Genomic DNA, 18321 nt, shown 5'->3' with positions numbered 1-18321 from the left:
AATGGCACCAGTTTGAACTCATCATCTGTATAAAAGACACCTGTCCACAGCCTCAAACAGTCCGACTCCAAACTCCGCCATGGCCAAGACCAAAGAGCTTTCGAAGGACACCAGGAAAAGTATTGTAGACCTGCACCAGACTGGGAAGAGTGAATCTACAATAGGCAAGCAGCTTGGTGTGAAAAAATCAACTGTGGGAGCAATCATCAGAAAATGGAAGACATACAAGACCACTGATAATCTCCCTCGATCTGGGGCTCCACGCAAGATCTCATCCCGTGGGGTCAAAATGATCATGAGAACGGTGAGCAAAGATCCCAGAACCACACGGGGGGACCTGGTGAATGACCTGCAGAGAGCTGGGACCAAAGTAACAAAGGTCACCATCAGTAACACACTACAACGGCAGGGAATCAAATCCCGCAGTGCCAGACGTGTTCCGCTGCTGAAGCCAGTGCATGTCCAGGCCCGTCTGAAGTTTGCCAGAGAGCACATGGATGATACAGCAGAGGATTGGGAGAATGTCATGTGGTCAGATGAAACCAAAGTAGAACTTTTTGGTATAAACTCAACTCGTCGTGTTTGGAGGAAGAAGAATACTGAGTTGCATCCCAAGAACACCATACCTACTGTGAAGCATGGGGGTGGAAACATCATGCTATGGGGCTGTTTTTCTGCCAAGGGGACAGGACGACTGATCCGTGTTAAGGACAGAATGAATGGGGCCATGTATCGTGAGATTTTGAGCCAAAACCTCCTTCCATCAGTGAGAACTTTGAAGATGAAACGAGGCTGGGTCTTCCAACATGACAATGATCCAAAACACACCGCCCGGGCAACAAAGGAGTGGCTCCGTAAGAAGCATTTGAAAGTCCTGGAGTGGCCTAGCCAGTCTCCAGACCTCAACCCCATAGAAAATCTGTGGCGGGAGTTGAAAGTCCGTGTTGCTCGGCGACAGCCCCAAAACATCACTGCTCTCGAGAAGATCTGCATGGAGGAATGGGCCAAAATACCAGCTACTGTGTGTGCAAACCTGGTAAAGACCTATAGTAAACGTTTGACCTCTGTTATTGCCAACAAAGGTTATGTTACAAAGTATTGAGTTGTATTTTTGTTATTGACCAAATACTTATTTTCCACCCTGATTTACGAATAAATTCTTTACAAATCCTACCATGTGGATTCATGGATTTTTTTTTTCACATTCTGTCTCTCACAGTTGAAGTGTACCTTTGGTGCAAATTACTGACCTCTGTCATCATTTTAGGTGGGGGAACTTGCACAATCGGTGGCTGACTGAATACTTTTTTGCCCCACTGTAGCTGTGCTCCATGTCTGTAATGTTCCCTTCTGGTAGTTTGATCCTCTCAGTTCTGACTACCTTCTCTCTCTTTTTTTATCATCTGACTACACTTCTCCAGTCCAAACGACATTCCAGTATTGTTGCTGTATATCCTGGTGGTGTGGATCAGTGAATCGATGTCTTATTCTCTCTTGGCATACAGCCTGATAGAGGATGAGCTGACGATTGCTCCATTCCATAGTCAGTATCCGTAGCCAGTCTTGCCAATGATCTCAATGAGGGGGTTCAGGCCTATGCAGAACAGCAGTGGGGACAGAGCATCTCATTGGTAGATCCCACACTTCATGGTGACTTGTGCTGTTGGCTTGAAGGTGGCCTCTAGTGTTGTCCGCCACATCCCCATTGAGTTCCTGATGAAGGCTCTTAGGGTCCTGTTGATCTTGTACAATTCTAGGAATTCCAGGATCAAGGTGTGGGGCATCGAGTCATAGGCCTTCTTGTAATAAAGCCAGGCAGTGCACAGGTTGGTCAGCCAAGTCTAGTTAATGTTAAATTAACTAGTTAATCTCTGGCTCAACAGAGATCTGACTTTTTGTGAGCCTGGCTACAGCGCTGAAGACAAACCTAGGGTTCATCTTATTTTCTGCAATCAGTGAAGAATAGTAAGAGGTTCTAGTTTTACAGATGGCTTTTTTATACGGGGTATATAGACGGCTTTTTTTTTTATAGTGGGCTCTTTACATTTTGAGAGAAGCCAGTTGAGTCTAATAATAGATTTAATGCCATATTAAAGCTTTCATTTTCACACGTTCGCATTTTTGGGGGTCGATAACAGGAGGAGAGAAGCTGCAGAGACTGCAACTCTGCTTCCTGGTCACACCTCTGATTAGTCACATTTTGGGGTCTTTCTTACATTTGGCTAGATTGGCTAGAAATTAGAGCAGGTCCATCCAAAGTGGGATGGATGCTGTCTCTCCTGACAATGCCAGGTTTTCCCCAGAAAGTTTCCCATATATCTATAAAGCCCACATTGTTTTTATTTTGTCAGGTGATCACCATCCTCTCCCTCTGTCTGTTTACCTTCAATGCCCTGACATTTATTTTTAAAAAACCTGTCACTTTTATTTTAATTGCACATGCACATGCTTTTTTTAGTTTGCTTGGAGTATTTACTGTTATTATATTTTTCTTTGAGCATTGTAATGCTGTCTGTAAAACTTTCTGTATGAGTGTAAGAGGTTTTTTTCTGCTTCCAACTGTCACTTTTATTTAAATCTTGCATTGACACATACTGTTTCCAATTTAAGTCCTATATTAACTTAATTTATTTGATGAGCCCTGCAGCTGCTTAGCAGCGTTGTAGTCAGAACATCACGTAATTTAGATATACAGAAATATTTTTTGTTGCTACTTTGTACATTTAATGATTGAATACATAAGAAGTAAAAAGGTAAAAATGATTAACAACATGTTGCTGGAATAACAGTGTTTTGATGATGAATCCTTTATTTGGACCCCTTCCAACCATTCATACATTACACAAACATCACACTGGGGAGACAGGTCGGAACAGGTAGCATTAAAGAAGTTGCAGTTGTTCTTAATGTCGACCACTGGTCACCAGGTCTATTAATTTCCCGTTGCAAAGCCATATTGCATTCAATAAACACAGTCTCAGTACTCATGCCTTGCCCTTTGTCAATCAGCCAGCCTTGTGGGGTTTTGAACAGCTGTAACCGCTTTCTTTGTTCTTCGATAAGCCTGGTCCGAGCCATCTCCGATCAGCCAGAACTCTGTTATCATGGTGTCATGTCATTCAGTGTCCTCCATCGAGAGTGTCGCCAGGCACCCGACGCAACCGACCACTGAGTATCCAGCAGCAAACGTCTCTGCAGGACAATCAGGCTCTCCCGAGCCTAGGCTTCTGGTCGAGGGTAGGGTGTCAATTTTGGTAAGGGACCAGTTGATCAAATCAGGTTTTAGAGAGCAAGACTGAGAGTCTCTCTGAGGGTTAGAGTTAGACGAGACTAGACAAGGACATAGAAGCCAAGCAGGAAAGATAAGGGAGGGAGAGGGTGAGAGATGCATCCGCCACCACCAAGAGCTCCCTTATGTGGCAGGTTTTCAGCTAAACTCAGTGCTCATGCCAGTGCACTTCAGACCAGGACAGACCCTAAGACAAACACTAGCTCACCCCAAGGGAAAAAATCTCAAACACAAGCTAATCAATAAATAACAGGAACAAATTACAAACTTGGAAAGCTAGAAAAAAACAGGCAATAAATACAACACCTTAGCAACATTGTGTATGGTGTGCGGTGAGTCCATGGAGCATCCACCCCATAAAAGCATGACAAACATAGAAGAGCCACTTCGACAGGATGAGACTCAGATATACATCTGCACCTTATTCTTTAAAGACGAAAGACATATTTTAAAGAGTGCCAGTGTTCCCATTTCGGACCAAGAAGACAGGTGTTTCTGAAGTGGCCGTCTATGTCCACTGTAAATGACCATCATTGAACAGAGGAGGTGATTTATGAGCTCACCTATCAGCCATCGACAAACAAACCAGTTTTGAGATCCCTTCCCAGGTCCTTCAATCCTAACTCACACCTTGCATCAGGTGACCTCAGTAGATCACATGATGGTGTGGGGCAATAAATATGGCTTCACCCAAAATTGTTTTTCACACCTTGGCTCATTTGATGAGGCACATGATCAATAGTGGGCCAATGACCACTAGGATTCAAACACCTGGGATTCTCCACCTCTGGGTTTTTAGAACTGAAGATGAAACATCCTCAAAAAGTTTAAGAAGTCCTGTTGCTTTCTTTTACAATATTGTTTTTATGAAGAAGCTGAGTCTAAACATTTTCACTGCAGAAGTGAAGGAAATCTGCGTATTCTAATATTTATAAATTATTTTATAAAAAGAAAATAAAAACCATACACTGTCAAAAGTGCCAATGTTCATGTTTATTTTCATTAAAAACATGTAGATTACTGCATCTCTTCACTTTTCGTCTTCCTTGAAAGATATCTTGTTTCCAAGCAGTCTGTTTTCTGCAGTCGTTTCACTAAATTCATCCAGAATCATAAAAGCAACATCTTTATATTATATATCTGTTGAGCTAAATTATAAGCAGCTCTAATAAAAACAACTTTAACCTCAGGCTATATAACTGCATACTTCAAACTCGATTTTTTTCCCCACCCTCATTGTTTTCTCTCGTTTTTCTTTCCTTTTTCTTCTTCTAGTCCTCTGATTTCTTCTCCTGTCTTTTGCCAATACATCCCTCACCCCCTGTCCATTCCAGCTTAATATCTATACAGAGAAAAATATGAATAATAAAATAAAACAAATAAATATAACAAAAACCTAAAAAGAGTCTATGGTGCTCCTCTTGGGAAAGCAAATATGTTTGGCACAACAAAGCATTCAGACCATTATTCTGCTGGACAGGACAGGTTTAAAAAAACACTACTGATGTAATTCATAGTGAGGCAACAGTAGCGTACAGAGGAGGTGAAGCACCTTTGGTGTGGATGGCAGTACTCAGGTCCACCTGAGGCATTGAGTAGACAACATCAGTTGCTTCACCACAGGGGGCGCTGCTGGTGACAGGAATGTGGGGAAAATGCACTTCAGCGTAGCAGAGGTTATCTGCCTTAAAGAGATAAAGAGGTGAGATCAAACATTAGACTCCAAAAATATGTTATAATTAAAAAAAATCTTAAATATATGAAAACCAAAAAAACCCTTTAATTATCATAAAGCCTCTGAAATCATCTTTCAAAATACTTTTGTAACAAAACAACTTTTGATAGACCTGTTTTCCACCAGAAAGATGTTTATATATATCTATAGATATATGTGTGTGTTTGTGTGTATACATACATGTATATGTTTTGCCTGTCCCATTTGATACTTTAATAATTCAGACAATAATTCTGATTGCTAAAGTAATCAGAATTATTGTCTGGAGGCCAAGAAAGATGTCCAATGGATTTATTTTGACCAGTGGATCATTATGGTCATTATGGTCTTTGTTGTTATTATTTATTTATTTTATTTCAAGTTATTACAGACCGGACAGACATGACTGGCTGAGATCTTCCCAGAGAGATGGAGCCCTGCATCCCAGATCCCGACCAGACAGCCAACTCCTCCTACCAGCCTCTGCCCCAATGTCAAAAGAGAACGCGGGTCTTTGGTGGTGGCATAAACTGAAGACACTTCTATAGAAGGTGACCTGCACGGTTTGTCACACTTTCCAATATCTTTTATAGAACCCGATGGTCTGCAGCAGGAGAACAAACCAGCTGACAGATACAAAGCAAACAATAATGAAGCTGATGTGTGTCACAGGTCCTAAAACTCACCTGCATGTCAGCATACTCTGTTTCCACAGGAGGTCCTGAAAAACATGCAGCTCAGAAAATAAACGTCTGTCTTTAAGGCACATTACAGGAAGAAGAACCTGAGGAACTAAACTCAGGAACGATATGAAGAACTTCATATGAACTACAGTTAGATAAGACACATGACTGATAAAGAATCAAAATCATATCAGTCAGATTCTGTTGTGAGTCATAAATGAACATCCGGTGCTCTTTTTACAAACAGACTGAACTTCAAAGGTGAAAACAGCGTGACAGAAACGTCACACCTGACTTAATTCATGCAAAATGAGACATTCTGGGCTGAGACAGATCAGCCATGGTGCCATGTTTCCCTGTGTTTTATGGTTATTTGATAAAACTGTAATTTTGAAGGATTATTTTTGAACATATCCAAGTGAGACTGTGTTGGTGATCGTCACCATCCGATCAGTAACACCTTTCAGTCCAACGGTCTGTTTTCACAGCAGCTCTGTCAGTCTGAGATTATCTGGTGTTACCATGACGTAGACACACTCTCATCGTGGTGACTGGATCAGAGTTACGCTGATTTTATACAAAAAAAGGTGGAAAACTGGGAAAGAGAAAAAATCTTTTCTATTTGTTCTCCCTGTATAAATCTAAATGACAATTACACTTTGGTAAATAATCTGCTTTAAAGGTGTTTATGATGACAATACACTGAACAAAGGAGCATATTATACATGCTGCATGTTGACATTTGCGTTGATTGACAGAATATTTAATCCATGCATGAAAAAGTGAGAAAATAATTTTTACTGTGATGAAATGTGATGAAAACACTGTGTTTGTTTCCTGTAGCCTCACCTCTGGGTTTAGTGGTCCTTCTCTTCATGTAGAAAATCAGCAGAGCTGCTGATAAGACGACGATCATAACGAGCAGAATCAGACCCACATAAATCAGAACATCTGCAGGAGTTTAACAGAGAAGATTTCTTTTACTCACAGTGTAACCATGTGGCCTGCAGGTCTGTTCATCTAGCAGTAAAGTTGTGCACATACAGAGTAACGTGTATTTTTAGATTGAAAACAGTTCCTCGAACATTACCTGACAAACTGTTTATCAAGCATGATGGAACAATTTTTTTTTAAAACTATTGACTTCAGTTTCCTTCTGCATTAAATTATTTAATGAAGTAGTTACTCAAAAGCATAGAAACTGTTTACTTTTTCACTAAGTTTTTCTGCATTGAGCACCTGCTTCTCATTTAAGTCACTTAAAGATCAGAGCGCTTCTTCCACAGCTCTTAATGTGTCATTCCTATGTAGTTCTCTGATAAAAACACATTATGAGCCCAAAGCCCTTTTCTACTCGAGCACTCGTACGACCTGCCTTATTCATCTTTTTAGACAAACACGTTTGTGCTTTCTATCCAACCGTTACACTGATGAGCACACTGGAATTTGGGATCAAACGACTGGCCCTCCAATTAGCAGATGACAGGCTCTACCTCCTGAGTGACAGCCACCCAGTATATTGTACCTGCATGTTTGGTTTCAGAGGAGGCTGATGAAGGTGTGGAGCTTCCTGAAGTTGAGCTTAAACTCTGTGCTGTTGGTGGTGTGGAGGCTGATGAGAGAAACACTGAAGCTGAAAAAGGTCTCAGAGTCCCGTTTGGTGTTGAAGTGGTTGAAGCTGTGAACAATGAAAGCATCAGAGTCATAATAAGACCACTTGAAGCAGTTTATATATCTGCATGTGACTGACGTGGTTATGGGCTGTTTGACAGCAGAACTGATGAAACTTGATGTTTCAGATAAATATAACATCTGTAGGTGATTTGAAGGAAAAGTAGCTGCTTTTGAGACGTGAAGCTTCTGTCACACCTTCAAAGACAAACACGACTGTTAGCAGAAACTCACCTTCTGTGACAATCAGCTCAAAATCATCGTTTCCATCTCGAACCAAAGTTCTCTCCAAAGAGCACCTGTACCGTCCTGAGTCAGACTGTTTCAGCTGTGTGATGCTCACATACATAATATTATTTGAGTTTTCATATTTAATGCTGTATCTGCCGTTCTGAGCTGCATCATCAGATGTTTCAACAAGAATGTTTCCATCTTTACATTTTTTCTTACAGAAGAGTTTCCTGCTTCCAGAGAAATAAAAGCTGCATTTAACTGTGATGCTTCCTCCTTCCTCTGCTCTGTGAGGGAGAGTTTGTGCTTTGACCAAACCAGTGTTTCCATCCTGAAGTGCTGCTGAAAGGATGAACAGTCATTAGTTACAATCTTCTTATATGTTAAACTAAGACAGATGGTTGTCACTGTGTTGTTCCTCTTCAGTATATGAAATAAATAATAATTCAGTGTTGCTTAAGGAGCTCTACTAAGATGTTCAGAAGGATAGAGAAAAAAATTTTTTGATTGCAGACTAAATGTACAATAAAAATTCAAAAAGTCATTTCTGGGGTTAAAAGTGAAATCAAAATGATTTGCACAATGCAGTGATGCAAAAGCAGAAGTTTGTGTAAACCTTTGAATTCGACGTATGTTTATATTTCAGGGTTTTATCTTTTTATAACTATTAAAAAGTGTCCTTTCTATAAGCTGCATGTTTGAGTGACTCTTTTCCAAACACTCAGTTTAATCACAGAACGAAATAATTTGTATGAGAGAACAAAGAAGTGAAGCAAGTTGTAAAGCCAGCTGATTACATACAAATGACAATAAAATGGAGACAAATAAGACTTAGAACGGAGAAAGTGACAGAAGTAAGAAGAGAATTTACTCACTGAGGAAGATGAAGCAGAGCAAAGTGTGTTTCATCTCAGAGCTCTGATGGTTTAATGCTGCTTCAGTTCGTCTTCACTTCAAACCAGGAACTTCTTACTTCTCTTAATGATGAGGTCACGCCTTCAAACCACACACACACACACACACACACACACACACACACACACACACACACACACACACACACACACACACACACACACACACACACCTATTGCAACAGTGTTTCTTTATGGCTCAAAAGAAACTTACTGCTTGAGGTTTACTAAACTACAATTATACATTATTAGTTTAAACTAGGCTTGCTCATTGTACTAAAATGCTGTCAGTCCTCCATTTTCATCAGATCAAACACAACACTACAATCTTCCTAAAGGCTATTTTTGCATCTTCTCTGCAAAAATGTTCTTCACAGAGGCATATCTGGAACTTTTGATCAAAATAATGCACCGTTGTTTAACTATTTGGTCTCAATACATTATGTCTGATGAAACAGACATAAAAATAACAAATGAATGAAAGTCAGTTAAAGACTTTGGAAATTAAAGAGGGGCAGTATGCAAACAAACAATATTTAATATTTCATTTATCACAAGACTCAGAAATAAAATCTTTATTTATTTAAAATTTCTATTTTAAATTGTGTATCATAACATCTTTTAATGTTCAGAAATTCATGCATTCTCTACCCAAACCTAAACACAATAATGGAGGAAAGGAAAATATTTACCAAGTGTTTACTTTTGTAATAATTCTTTTCTTCTTTATTTGAAGTTAATTTATTTTTTTATATTGTGTTGTAACAAAACTCTGACCAAACAGAATAACCTTATATATGTTACGTTTTTATTTTACCCGTTCACAAGAAATTGTAACCCCAGGTCAAAAAGATACAAAAGAAGTAGACTATATATATATAAGTCATAATAAATATAAATGTATCCTGTCCACCGCTCAGTTACATAACCACGTGGAGGCAAGGACCTCACAGCACAAGCATACTCCCAGCCTATTATAAGAGTTGCACACAGAGTACAAAAGTACAGACATTCTGCACTTACCTAGAAGTACAAATACTACTGTTAAAAAATACTCCAGTAAAAGTTGAAGTACTGATTGAACTTCTTTACTCAAGTTCTGAAATGTACTCAAATTTATAAAGTAAAAAGTAGCTCTTTGGAAGATGTTTCTATTTTGGTGCAAAGCCAAATGAAACTCGTGCTATAATAACATGATGATAAAATAATATCACTAGATGGGAACACAAACTTTAGTGTCACTTTTTTTTATATTCTAATCAATGAAAATAAGAGTGAAAATAAAAACTGTATATCTATTTTCTGTTGTCTACATTGTAAAGGTTGACTTTGCATCTAAACAGGAAAATATGTATAGTGTAGCTGTCGCAGTAGGATATAATTATATTGTTCAAAACTGAGTATTTAATGTAATTCCATATGTTGTATTGCTGCTACCTTTGGTGGACTTGTGTATTGCGCTTTGAGGTGCGCATGGTTTGGACGGATGTTCAATTAAGGCACACATGCCGCCGGTAGGTGAAGGATCAAGCAATTGCTCCTGAATGTTTGGTAGAAAGGCGCACGCGATACGTTTTTGTTTGGGTTGAAATTTTATTTTGCTGACACAATATCTGTGTTTGCTGGTGAAGAGGAGGTAAAAAAAATACTGGTTAAACATCAGTTGGAGCATGGCTCTTTACTCTAGCTAGAAATCATTTATGGCATAAATGAATGATATCTAGCTGTATGCCCTAAATGATTTCTAGCTGCAGCTAGAAATCATAGATATGTAGAGCCAAATACTGTCAATAAGGCCGCTGCAATGTTCTGAAGACAGTTAAACTTGTCAGGCAGTGATGTCCAGCAGGTGAAAATGCAAGCTCCATGAACACGCACAGCTGTGGATTCCAGTCACAACTAATGTGTCTATGCGAGCTAATTTGCGATGTGCACCGTTGGCGCAGCCATTTATTTTTTGATGCACCCTCTCAGATTAATTCACTGCGTGTCGAGCCCAGGGCTGTACTGGGACAAAAAAACAGCCCGGGCATTTTGACTAAAAGAATAAACAACAATTTTAGGGATTTCTATGAAACTTTATACTAACCACAAATAAACCCGTCTAAAAATGAAATGGATCAGTTTCTTGATGATGTAACCCTTCAAAAATTACTACACAGTCGAGCAATGGCACTGGATTCGCCACTGACGCCAGGTGAACTCCAGGAAGCTCTGATAAGTATGCCCAATAATAAGGCTCCAGGTCCAGACGGCTTTCCAGCAGAATTCTACAAAGAATTCTGGACGATTCTGGCACCAGTATTCCACAGAATGTTCCAAGAAATTAAGGAAAATGCCAGACTTCCACCAAATATGAATTCTGCCAACATTAATCTCCTGCTAAAACCAGGCAAAGACCCTTTATTTCCCTCAAGCTATCGGTCAGTATCCCTGATTCATGTAGACCTCAAAATAATCTGCAAAGCTTAGAGAAAATAACCCTTCTCTTAATTCATTCTGACCAAACCAGTTTCAGGCAGGCACTCATCAACAAATACATGTAGATTACTTAATTCAATAGACTAATCATGCAATAAAAACACTGAAATCACAATATTGTCTCTAGATGCAGAAAAGGCGTTTGGCAGAGTTAACTGGAAATTTTTATTTGCAGCTTTACTTTGATTGCAATATTTTTGTATTTTAATTTATTTCAACACATTTTTATCTTTTACTCAGAATAGAATTGTCATTCTACATAAACTTCAACACCGAGGAAAGAAGTTTACATTTGAGAAATGTTCTTCTTCCAAATCTCACAGTGTGTCACTACTAGATAGTTCACTCATTGATGGATCTTCATCACATGTAAATCTACATACATATAAAAATCTATAACGTACCTGAACTTCCAGAGGAGGCTGATGAAGGTGTGGAGCTTCCTGAAGTTGAGCTTAAACTGTGTGTTGTTGGTGGTGTGGAGGCTGATGAGAGAAACACTGAAGCTGAAAAAGGTCATGCAACTGTGAAGTTTCCTCCTTCCTCTGCTCTTTGGGTGAGAGTTTGTGCTTTGACCAAACCAGTGTTTTCATCCTGAAGTGCTGCTGAAAGGATGAACAATCGTTAGTTACAATCTTACTATAGATTAAATGTGACAGCAGTGTTTATGTTTGCATGTGAAATGTGCGTTTTAGTGGTAGGACTGCAAAACATCCAAAGCTCACTGTGCTGTTGCTCTTCAACTCATTAAAAGAAGAAATAAAACACAGAGTGTTTGTTTCATCAGCTCTACTATTATAAGTTTGTCATTCAAAGAAGAGTAGAGGAAAAATAAAAAAAAATATTTGATTACAGATTCAATGTCCAATAAAAAGTAGGAAAATATTTCTGGGGATCAAACTGGTTTGAATCTCAAAATAATTTGCAAACTGCAAGAAACAAGTTTGTGGAAATATTTAAATTCCACTCATTTCCAAACTCCACACTATGTTTAACCACAGAAACCAGTAACTGTGGGAGAAAACAAGCAAACACAGCCTCTCCCTGACAGTTTTTACCAATCAGATAGAAGCACAATTCCATATATAATCCTGTGTAATGTTAAGTGAGCGTCATTTTCTTTCAGCTACTTGCAGACTGTGGCTTTTTGACTGAAGGAGAATCCATGTACAGTAGTCCCTCGCTAAATCGCGGTTCACCTTTCGTGGCCTAGCTGTTTTGCAGATTTTTTTTGTGTGCAAATTTGCATGCTTTTTTGTTTTGTTTTGTTTTATTTACAGCGCATTGTGTTCTGCGTCCTGATTGGCTGTAGGCCATTGTCCATCAATCTCGTGCCATGTTTCCTGTACAGTCCAGAATGCATTCAGCTTGTCATATTTACATAAATCTTCGATCGGTGTGACTGTGTGCTGTACTGTTGTTTGTAAGTTTTCTCCCCAACAAATGTGCCTTTGGTTTCATTGTATAACACTGGTGTTACATGTTACAGTGTGGGTGGGGTGTTTGCCTGCTCTCTCCGCCTCCTTCTCTCTTGCCACTCCTACCCCTCTGTCTCTCTCACCCTTCTCTCTCCCCAGGACACAGCTGCTGTTCACTGGCCTCGTTTACCATCCGGGCCCAGTCAGTAATCACCTCTGAGGTTATATAAGCTGGGGATGACCTGTGTGTGAATTGGTTTTTCCCCTGTTGCTCTACACAATTTCTTCTAGGTGTTGGAAAGGCTCCTTTGCCCGTGGTGAGCAGTTACAGGCTTGTGGGCCCCACAGGTGTCTCCCCGTGGCGAGGAGTTAAGTAAGAAGTGTGAGAAGCGGGAAGCGTCGCCTTTATTTGTTTGGTAGTTTTTTTCCTTTGTTGCTGCGACTACTTCCTTTGTTTTTTGGCATTACTGGTAAAAAACGGCTTTGCCGGCTCTTTAAGTTAAGATTATTTGTAATAAAACTATTTTACATACTGAACACCTCTGTCTGGTTTCCTTTTCATTCCATTCCTGACCCATTTATCACCGGTCCCCACACTCACACCCCTTATTTTTCTATGAAGGTTTGAGCCTTGAGAGTGTATAAACAAGAGAAAATGTGAAAATGTTCATGCCTGTCTGAGAAAAGTGTATAAAGTGTGTAGTGAGGGGTTTTACAGCCTTACATCTATACAGAAAATATTTACATCTATAATAAACTAGGGAACACTGTACATGTTTTGTACACTGATTGTACAAAACATGCACTAAACAAATCATACTTGTGAGTCCTCAAAGTTACACACCAATCATTGTGTACAATCTTACTTTACGGTTGTGGATCATATCGTACACATTTGCAAACCTTCTCTCCATATTTATGCTACATCAACGTTTCTGACACTATTTAGAGAACAAATAAAAGGAGACACTTCAGACCTTCATCCAGTCTCAACTGAAACTTCAGCGCTGTTATGCTGAAAAGTTAAATATTAACAAATGTAGGTATTAAAAAACATTTTTACATTAGAATTTTTTTCTGTCTTTTTATTGTTTGTTTCAGTCTGACTGATGACAACAGTAACAGGTGACACAGCAGTTAATCTGAGTTCCATTGGTTTGGTAAAATACACACTAAAATAAAATAGATGAAGTTAGCCACCTGGAGCCTTTTTGCTGACTACATTTAAGGATCGTGCTCCAGGAGCAGCCTGCCAGTCATACCATCATGCCATCTGTTAAACTAAACTAAAAGTAGCTGTAATAAAAACAACTTTCAGTGTAATTGTTTGACAGACAGATGGTCATAAACAGAAAAATATACTGTTGTATGGATTCTGTTCATCTGTTAGCCACCGAGCTTTCATCAGCAGCATCACTACTGATGTTTTTGGACATATGAGGAGGTGAAGCATCTGCGGTGTGGTCGGCAGAGCTGGCATGTACCTGGGGACGAAGTACAAACATATATTGCATTACCACAGGGGGCGCTGTTGGTGGCACGATAGTGGGAGAAATCCACTTCAGTATAATCAACTGCATTCATGTCATCTTCAGTCCTAAAGGAATCAAACTTCAGTCTCTCAAAATATGATGTAAATGAATAAAAATTCATACAGATAAACTCTGAGAGAAGATAAAATATGTGTACAAGAAATATTTAAGTATGAAATCTTAAAAAACATTTGCTATCAGCTTGTTAATGAAACAAGAATGAACCAAAAAAAATGCAATTTATGTTAAATGCAAAAAAACAAACAAAAACTAAAAAGCAGCATTTTTAAGCATTAATACTAGCAATCGCATAAAATATCTATCAATGATAAATTACTTTAATGCACAAACTGTGATGTAGATCCTAATTTCTGACCTCAGAGCTTAAAATCAGACCACAGTTTTACTTACTTTGTTGTGAGGAGAGGTGGAGAGGCTGTAGAGGTCTATTGTTTTCATCTCCATCTGGCTGGAGGTTTTTGGTGCAGCATCTGTTGAGGACACGTCTGCAGGAGGTGAACTGCTCTGTCTGTCCCCCTCTCTGATCTCTATATATATGTTGTTGCCCTGCAGAAGGAACAAACCAGCTGATTGATACAACTCAAGCTGTGATGAAGCTCAGGTGTCACAGTTCCTAAAACTCACCTGTGTGATGTCAGCACTCTCAGACTCCACAGGAGGTCCTGAAAAATATGCAGATCAGAAGATAAACATCAGTCTTTAACCAGCGGAACTACATCTGTAGATCTGAAAGGATCAGACAAAGAGGACCAACGAGGGATTAATACTAAAGAAAAAGGAGCCTGCCTATCAATAATGAAAATTTCTTTTAACCAGTCATTGTTCTTATTCCCAAATGAAGAACTGATGGTGTTGACAAAGAGGGAAGGGTAGACTGATTAGACTGGATAGACTCTGTTTTAAATGTTATTTTCTTTTTTTTTTTTTTTTTTTCTTTTTTTTTGGCCTGTCCCGTTTGGCTCTTTTGCCATCAGAATTTCAGAATTGTTGTCTAAAGGCAAAGAAAGATGCCCAACGGATTTACTTTACCAAATTGACCATCCCAGCCTTGCCGTAATGGTCCATTTGATTCACCTTTTATTGTTTATTTTATTTTCACTTACTGAATACGGGACAGACTTGACTGGGGGAAAGAAGGGGAGAAAGAAAGAGGGAAAGAGAAACAGCTGAGAAGAGGGACGGGGGAGAAGGGCAAAAACCAAAAACCAACAGAACGGGCAGAGAAAAAAAATGCATATATCAATCACCTGGATCACCTGCTGAGAAAGAAAAAAGAAAGCAAGCAGAAGAGAACAAGAGTAATAGAATAAACAACATCACAATGATATATGGGAATATGACAGTAAATACTAAATGTTAAACATTATTGTGCAGCACATAAGATCAACAGAACACAGTGTGCTTTGAGGTAGGAGCCAAAAAGGGTGTAGTTTGTGGGTGTGATCACCCGTGTGTACAGCTGTGAGCATGGACGCGCTTGTTTTTTAAAAGGTTCCTTCATGTAATAATCTGCTAGAGGGTGTGGGGGGGCCACAGCCCCGTCCTCCAGGGCATGAAGCAGGTATGGAGGAGATCAAAACTCCAGACATCCAGAGGCCCCCAGAACACAAGAGACCAAGGAAGACCAACAGAGGGGCAGCTGCGCCACTGTCCCAGAAAGAGCTGAGGAGAGTCCCAGATGAGGGCTCACTCAGCAGCCGCGGAGCAGAAGCCAGGGGGGGTTGCAGTGACGCGCCCGTGAGCTCCGCCGGCAGCCAGCTGCGCCTGAGTGACCGAGCCCCAGGCCGAGAGGCCGGGGGCACCCCACCTCCGAAGTGGCCCGAGCGAGCCCCAGGCTCCAGGCCCCGATAAGCGGCCGCCAAGGAGTGAGCCGGTGTGTACCTGGACGCCCATCCCCGGACACAAAGAACCACCAACGCACCGATGTCTGAGGGAGTCCGCCACTGGCAGGGGAAGTGGTGGTAGGGGGAGATAGGCCTCCAAACCTTGGAGGGCCTGAGATGTCCCCAGAGAGGTGGCGCCTGACACCCAACCTGACATATAGACACAGACATACAGGCACACACAGATACAAACATCCATTCCCACCCTCATGCTCTCATATGCACTTACTCCACACTCAACCAACGTGGAGACAGACATAAAGAGACGTTGTACACACGATTACACTCCCCAAGCATACTCTACAAACCGGGTCTAGGTGCCCTCGCCCCTGAAGGGGGGGACTGCACCAAGACCCAGGTGGTGTTTCCCTTTTCCCTGCGGTGGGGAGAGGCAGACCGCCCCGACTCTGCAGCAGCAGGAAGGCCCCACACTCCAGACCGCAGTCGGACGGCCAATGTTATTTTCAATTTAGTTTTTAAAAATAATATCAAGAATGTTGGACATGTGTTAAATATAAATAAAAACAATGCAATGATTCCCAAACCTCTTAAACTGATATTTTATTCATTAGAAAATAAAAAAAAATCAATCAAATGAGGCTTTTTTTTATAATGTCATGAAACACAGTAGCTCATTTTGAATTTAATGTCAGAAAAAATGCCTCACAAAAGTTTGCATGGGGGCAACAGGAGGCTGGAACAATAAGCATTGCTAAACCCAAACAGCTGGAAGAATAACTCTTTCGTAACAGGTCAGTAACTCGGTATAAAAAGAGCATCTTAAAGAGGTGAAGTTTCAAAGAAGTAAAGGAGTCTTCTCTCAGCTAAAGATCAATTTTCATTGACTGAAGCAAAGTGGAAAACTGTTCTGTAGTGAGATCAATTAAAAGCTGAAATTCTCTTGGATGTTGCATCTGCTGGACTAAAGAGAAAGACTGTTCCGTTTATTATCAGTGCTCAGGTCAAAAGCCTGCATCTCTGATGGTACGGGGGTTCATCAGTATCTGTGGAATTGGAAGCTTCAACACCTGAAAAAAGGCACCATCAATGCTGGAAGGTGTACTCCCATCCAGACGTCTTTTTAAGGGAAGGTCTTATATATAGGTATATTTCATCAACACCATATTAAACTGCATTCTGTATCTACTACACCAGCCTGGCTTCACTGCCTGGAGTCCAGACCTTTGACCAGCTCAAAATATTTGGAGCATCATTAAACCAAACACATGACAGAGAAGACTCAGGACTGCTGAGCAGCTCGAAACCTCTAACAGACAAGAACAGGACGACATTCCTAACAGCTAGTCTCCTCAGTCCCCTCGGTCTCCAGATGTTTCCAGACTGTTGTTAAAAGATGAGGGGACGCTACATGGTGCGCCATCATTTCTGAAAATGGTACATGTTCTCAGTTTAAACATTTGATGTAATTTATGTGTTCTATTTGAATTTTGTGTTCATAATGTGACGAAATTTTTATTTTCCCGGTAAACAAACTGCATGATTTTAGAAGTTCTGACAGACTGAATTTGAGAATATTTGAGCCACAGTTGGAAGCTCATTTCAGGCTTTTAATTGTCATTTTCCTTGTGTTACTTATGTCGTCAGGACATTAATATTTTCTGGACAGAAACCAGTTCCCTATGATATGTATTTCTAAATTTTACTATGTTTAAGTTTTTAAAGGGTTTAATGGGACGACTCTTTGTTATATTTCCCTAAAAAGGTCCAGGGGATGAGGTAAAGTGATAAAAAGTGTCTGGGTCAAAAAAAGGAGACAGGGAGGCAAAATGGTTAAACTAAAGAGGTTTATTAATGCTTCTGTTAGTAACTGAACTAAAAGACATGGTTAAGCCGCTATCACCATTTAAAGAAGCAAACCAAAAGTCAGGCATCAGTCAGTGAACTGAAAAAGTAGATTAAAAAAAAGGATTAGTCACCAAACACTCCTCTCCACCGAGCAGGAGCAAACAATCACCAAACACAGCTCACTAGCTGCACCCACCAACATGGCTCTCTGGCACCAGAGCTCACCTTTCTCTGCCTTGTAATTGCTGATGGGAGTCAGCTGTACAAAAAAATGTGGTAGGAGAGACAGCAGGACACCCAGGGCAACTAAAGAGTTAAAAACACCATCGTGCGTGTTTCCTGTAGCCTCACCTTTGGGTTTAGCTGTCCTCTTCATCATGTAGAAAATCAAAAAAGTTGCTAAAAAGGCGCTGATGATAATGACCACAATAAGACGCACATAAATCAGCACATCTGCAGGAGTTTAACAGAGAAAGGTTTTTTACTCGCAGTGTAAACATGTGGAGCAAAGCCGGTTCATTTAGCAGTAAACATACAGAATAACATGTGTTTTTGGACTGAACACAGTTACTCAGGCATTTATGTGACAAACTGCTTATCAATAATGACAGAAAAACAAATCAGAAAAAATCAATTTCCTTCTGCATGAAATTATTTAATGAAGCACAGAAAGTATTT

At 40.1% G+C, this 18321-nt stretch overlaps 2 protein-coding genes across 3 annotated transcripts; both read right to left on the bottom strand.

Annotated features, from left to right (window-relative positions):
* Nucleotides 1-4275: 4275 nt before the first annotated feature.
* On the bottom strand, nt 4276-8609 carry LOC146645806 (uncharacterized). Of its 2 annotated transcripts, XM_085394677.1 has the most exons (7): nt 8464-8609; nt 7592-7930; nt 7212-7364; nt 6536-6637; nt 5690-5724; nt 4842-4974; nt 4276-4631 (listed from the first exon to the last, which is right to left on the bottom strand). In XM_085394677.1, the coding sequence occupies exons 1-7, from the start codon at nt 8495-8497 to the stop codon at nt 4561-4563; spliced, it is 867 nt and encodes a 288-aa protein (XP_085250803.1). In that variant the 5' UTR covers nt 8498-8609; the 3' UTR covers nt 4276-4560. The 2 variants fall into 2 exon arrangements, 1 of the variants encoding a protein (XP_085250803.1); XR_014909147.1 differs by lacking the exons at nt 6536-6637; nt 7212-7364; nt 7592-7930; nt 8464-8609 and having other exon boundaries at nt 4276-4974; nt 5397-6229.
* A 5171-nt stretch (nt 8610-13780) lies between these two features.
* Nucleotides 13781-18064, bottom strand: LOC146645805 (uncharacterized). The gene is made up of 4 exons (XM_085394678.1): nt 17995-18064; nt 14579-14616; nt 14345-14500; nt 13781-13885 (listed from the first exon to the last, which is right to left on the bottom strand). Exons 1-4 carry the CDS (start codon nt 18020-18022, stop codon nt 13781-13783), a joined length of 327 nt encoding a protein of 108 aa, XP_085250804.1. The 5' UTR covers nt 18023-18064.
* Nucleotides 18065-18321: the final 257 nt, after the last annotated feature.

The sequence above is a fragment of the Rhamphochromis longiceps genome, linkage group LG20 (genome assembly GCF_057381845.1).
Source record: "Rhamphochromis longiceps isolate RC_006_pf linkage group LG20, R_longiceps_female_GT1.1, whole genome shotgun sequence".
Taxonomy (NCBI): domain Eukaryota; kingdom Metazoa; phylum Chordata; class Actinopteri; order Cichliformes; family Cichlidae; genus Rhamphochromis; species Rhamphochromis longiceps.
The sequence above is the reverse complement of the archived record's forward strand: the minus strand, read 5'-3'. Positions and strand labels throughout refer to the sequence as shown.

Coding starts and splice junctions, on each gene's coding strand:
- LOC146645805 (XM_085394678.1), bottom strand. CDS start 18,022: ATGATGAAGAGGACAGCTAAACCCAAAG. Junction 14,617..17,994: donor GAGGACAGCTAAACCCAAAG/GTGAGGCTACAG, acceptor CATATTTTTCAG/GACCTCCTGTGGAGTCTGAG. Junction 13,886..14,344: donor CCACCTCTCCTCACAACAAA/GTAAGTAAAACT, acceptor CTTCGTCCCCAG/GTACATGCCAGCTCTGCCGA.
- LOC146645806 (XM_085394677.1), bottom strand. CDS start 8,497: ATGAAACACACTTTGCTCTGCTTCATCTTCCTCA. Junction 7,365..7,591: donor TGAGCTGATTGTCACAGAAG/GTGAGTTTCTGC, acceptor CATTGTTCACAG/CTTCAACCACTTCAACACCA. Junction 5,725..6,535: donor AAGGACCACTAAACCCAGAG/GTGAGGCTACAG, acceptor CATGTTTTTCAG/GACCTCCTGTGGAAACAGAG.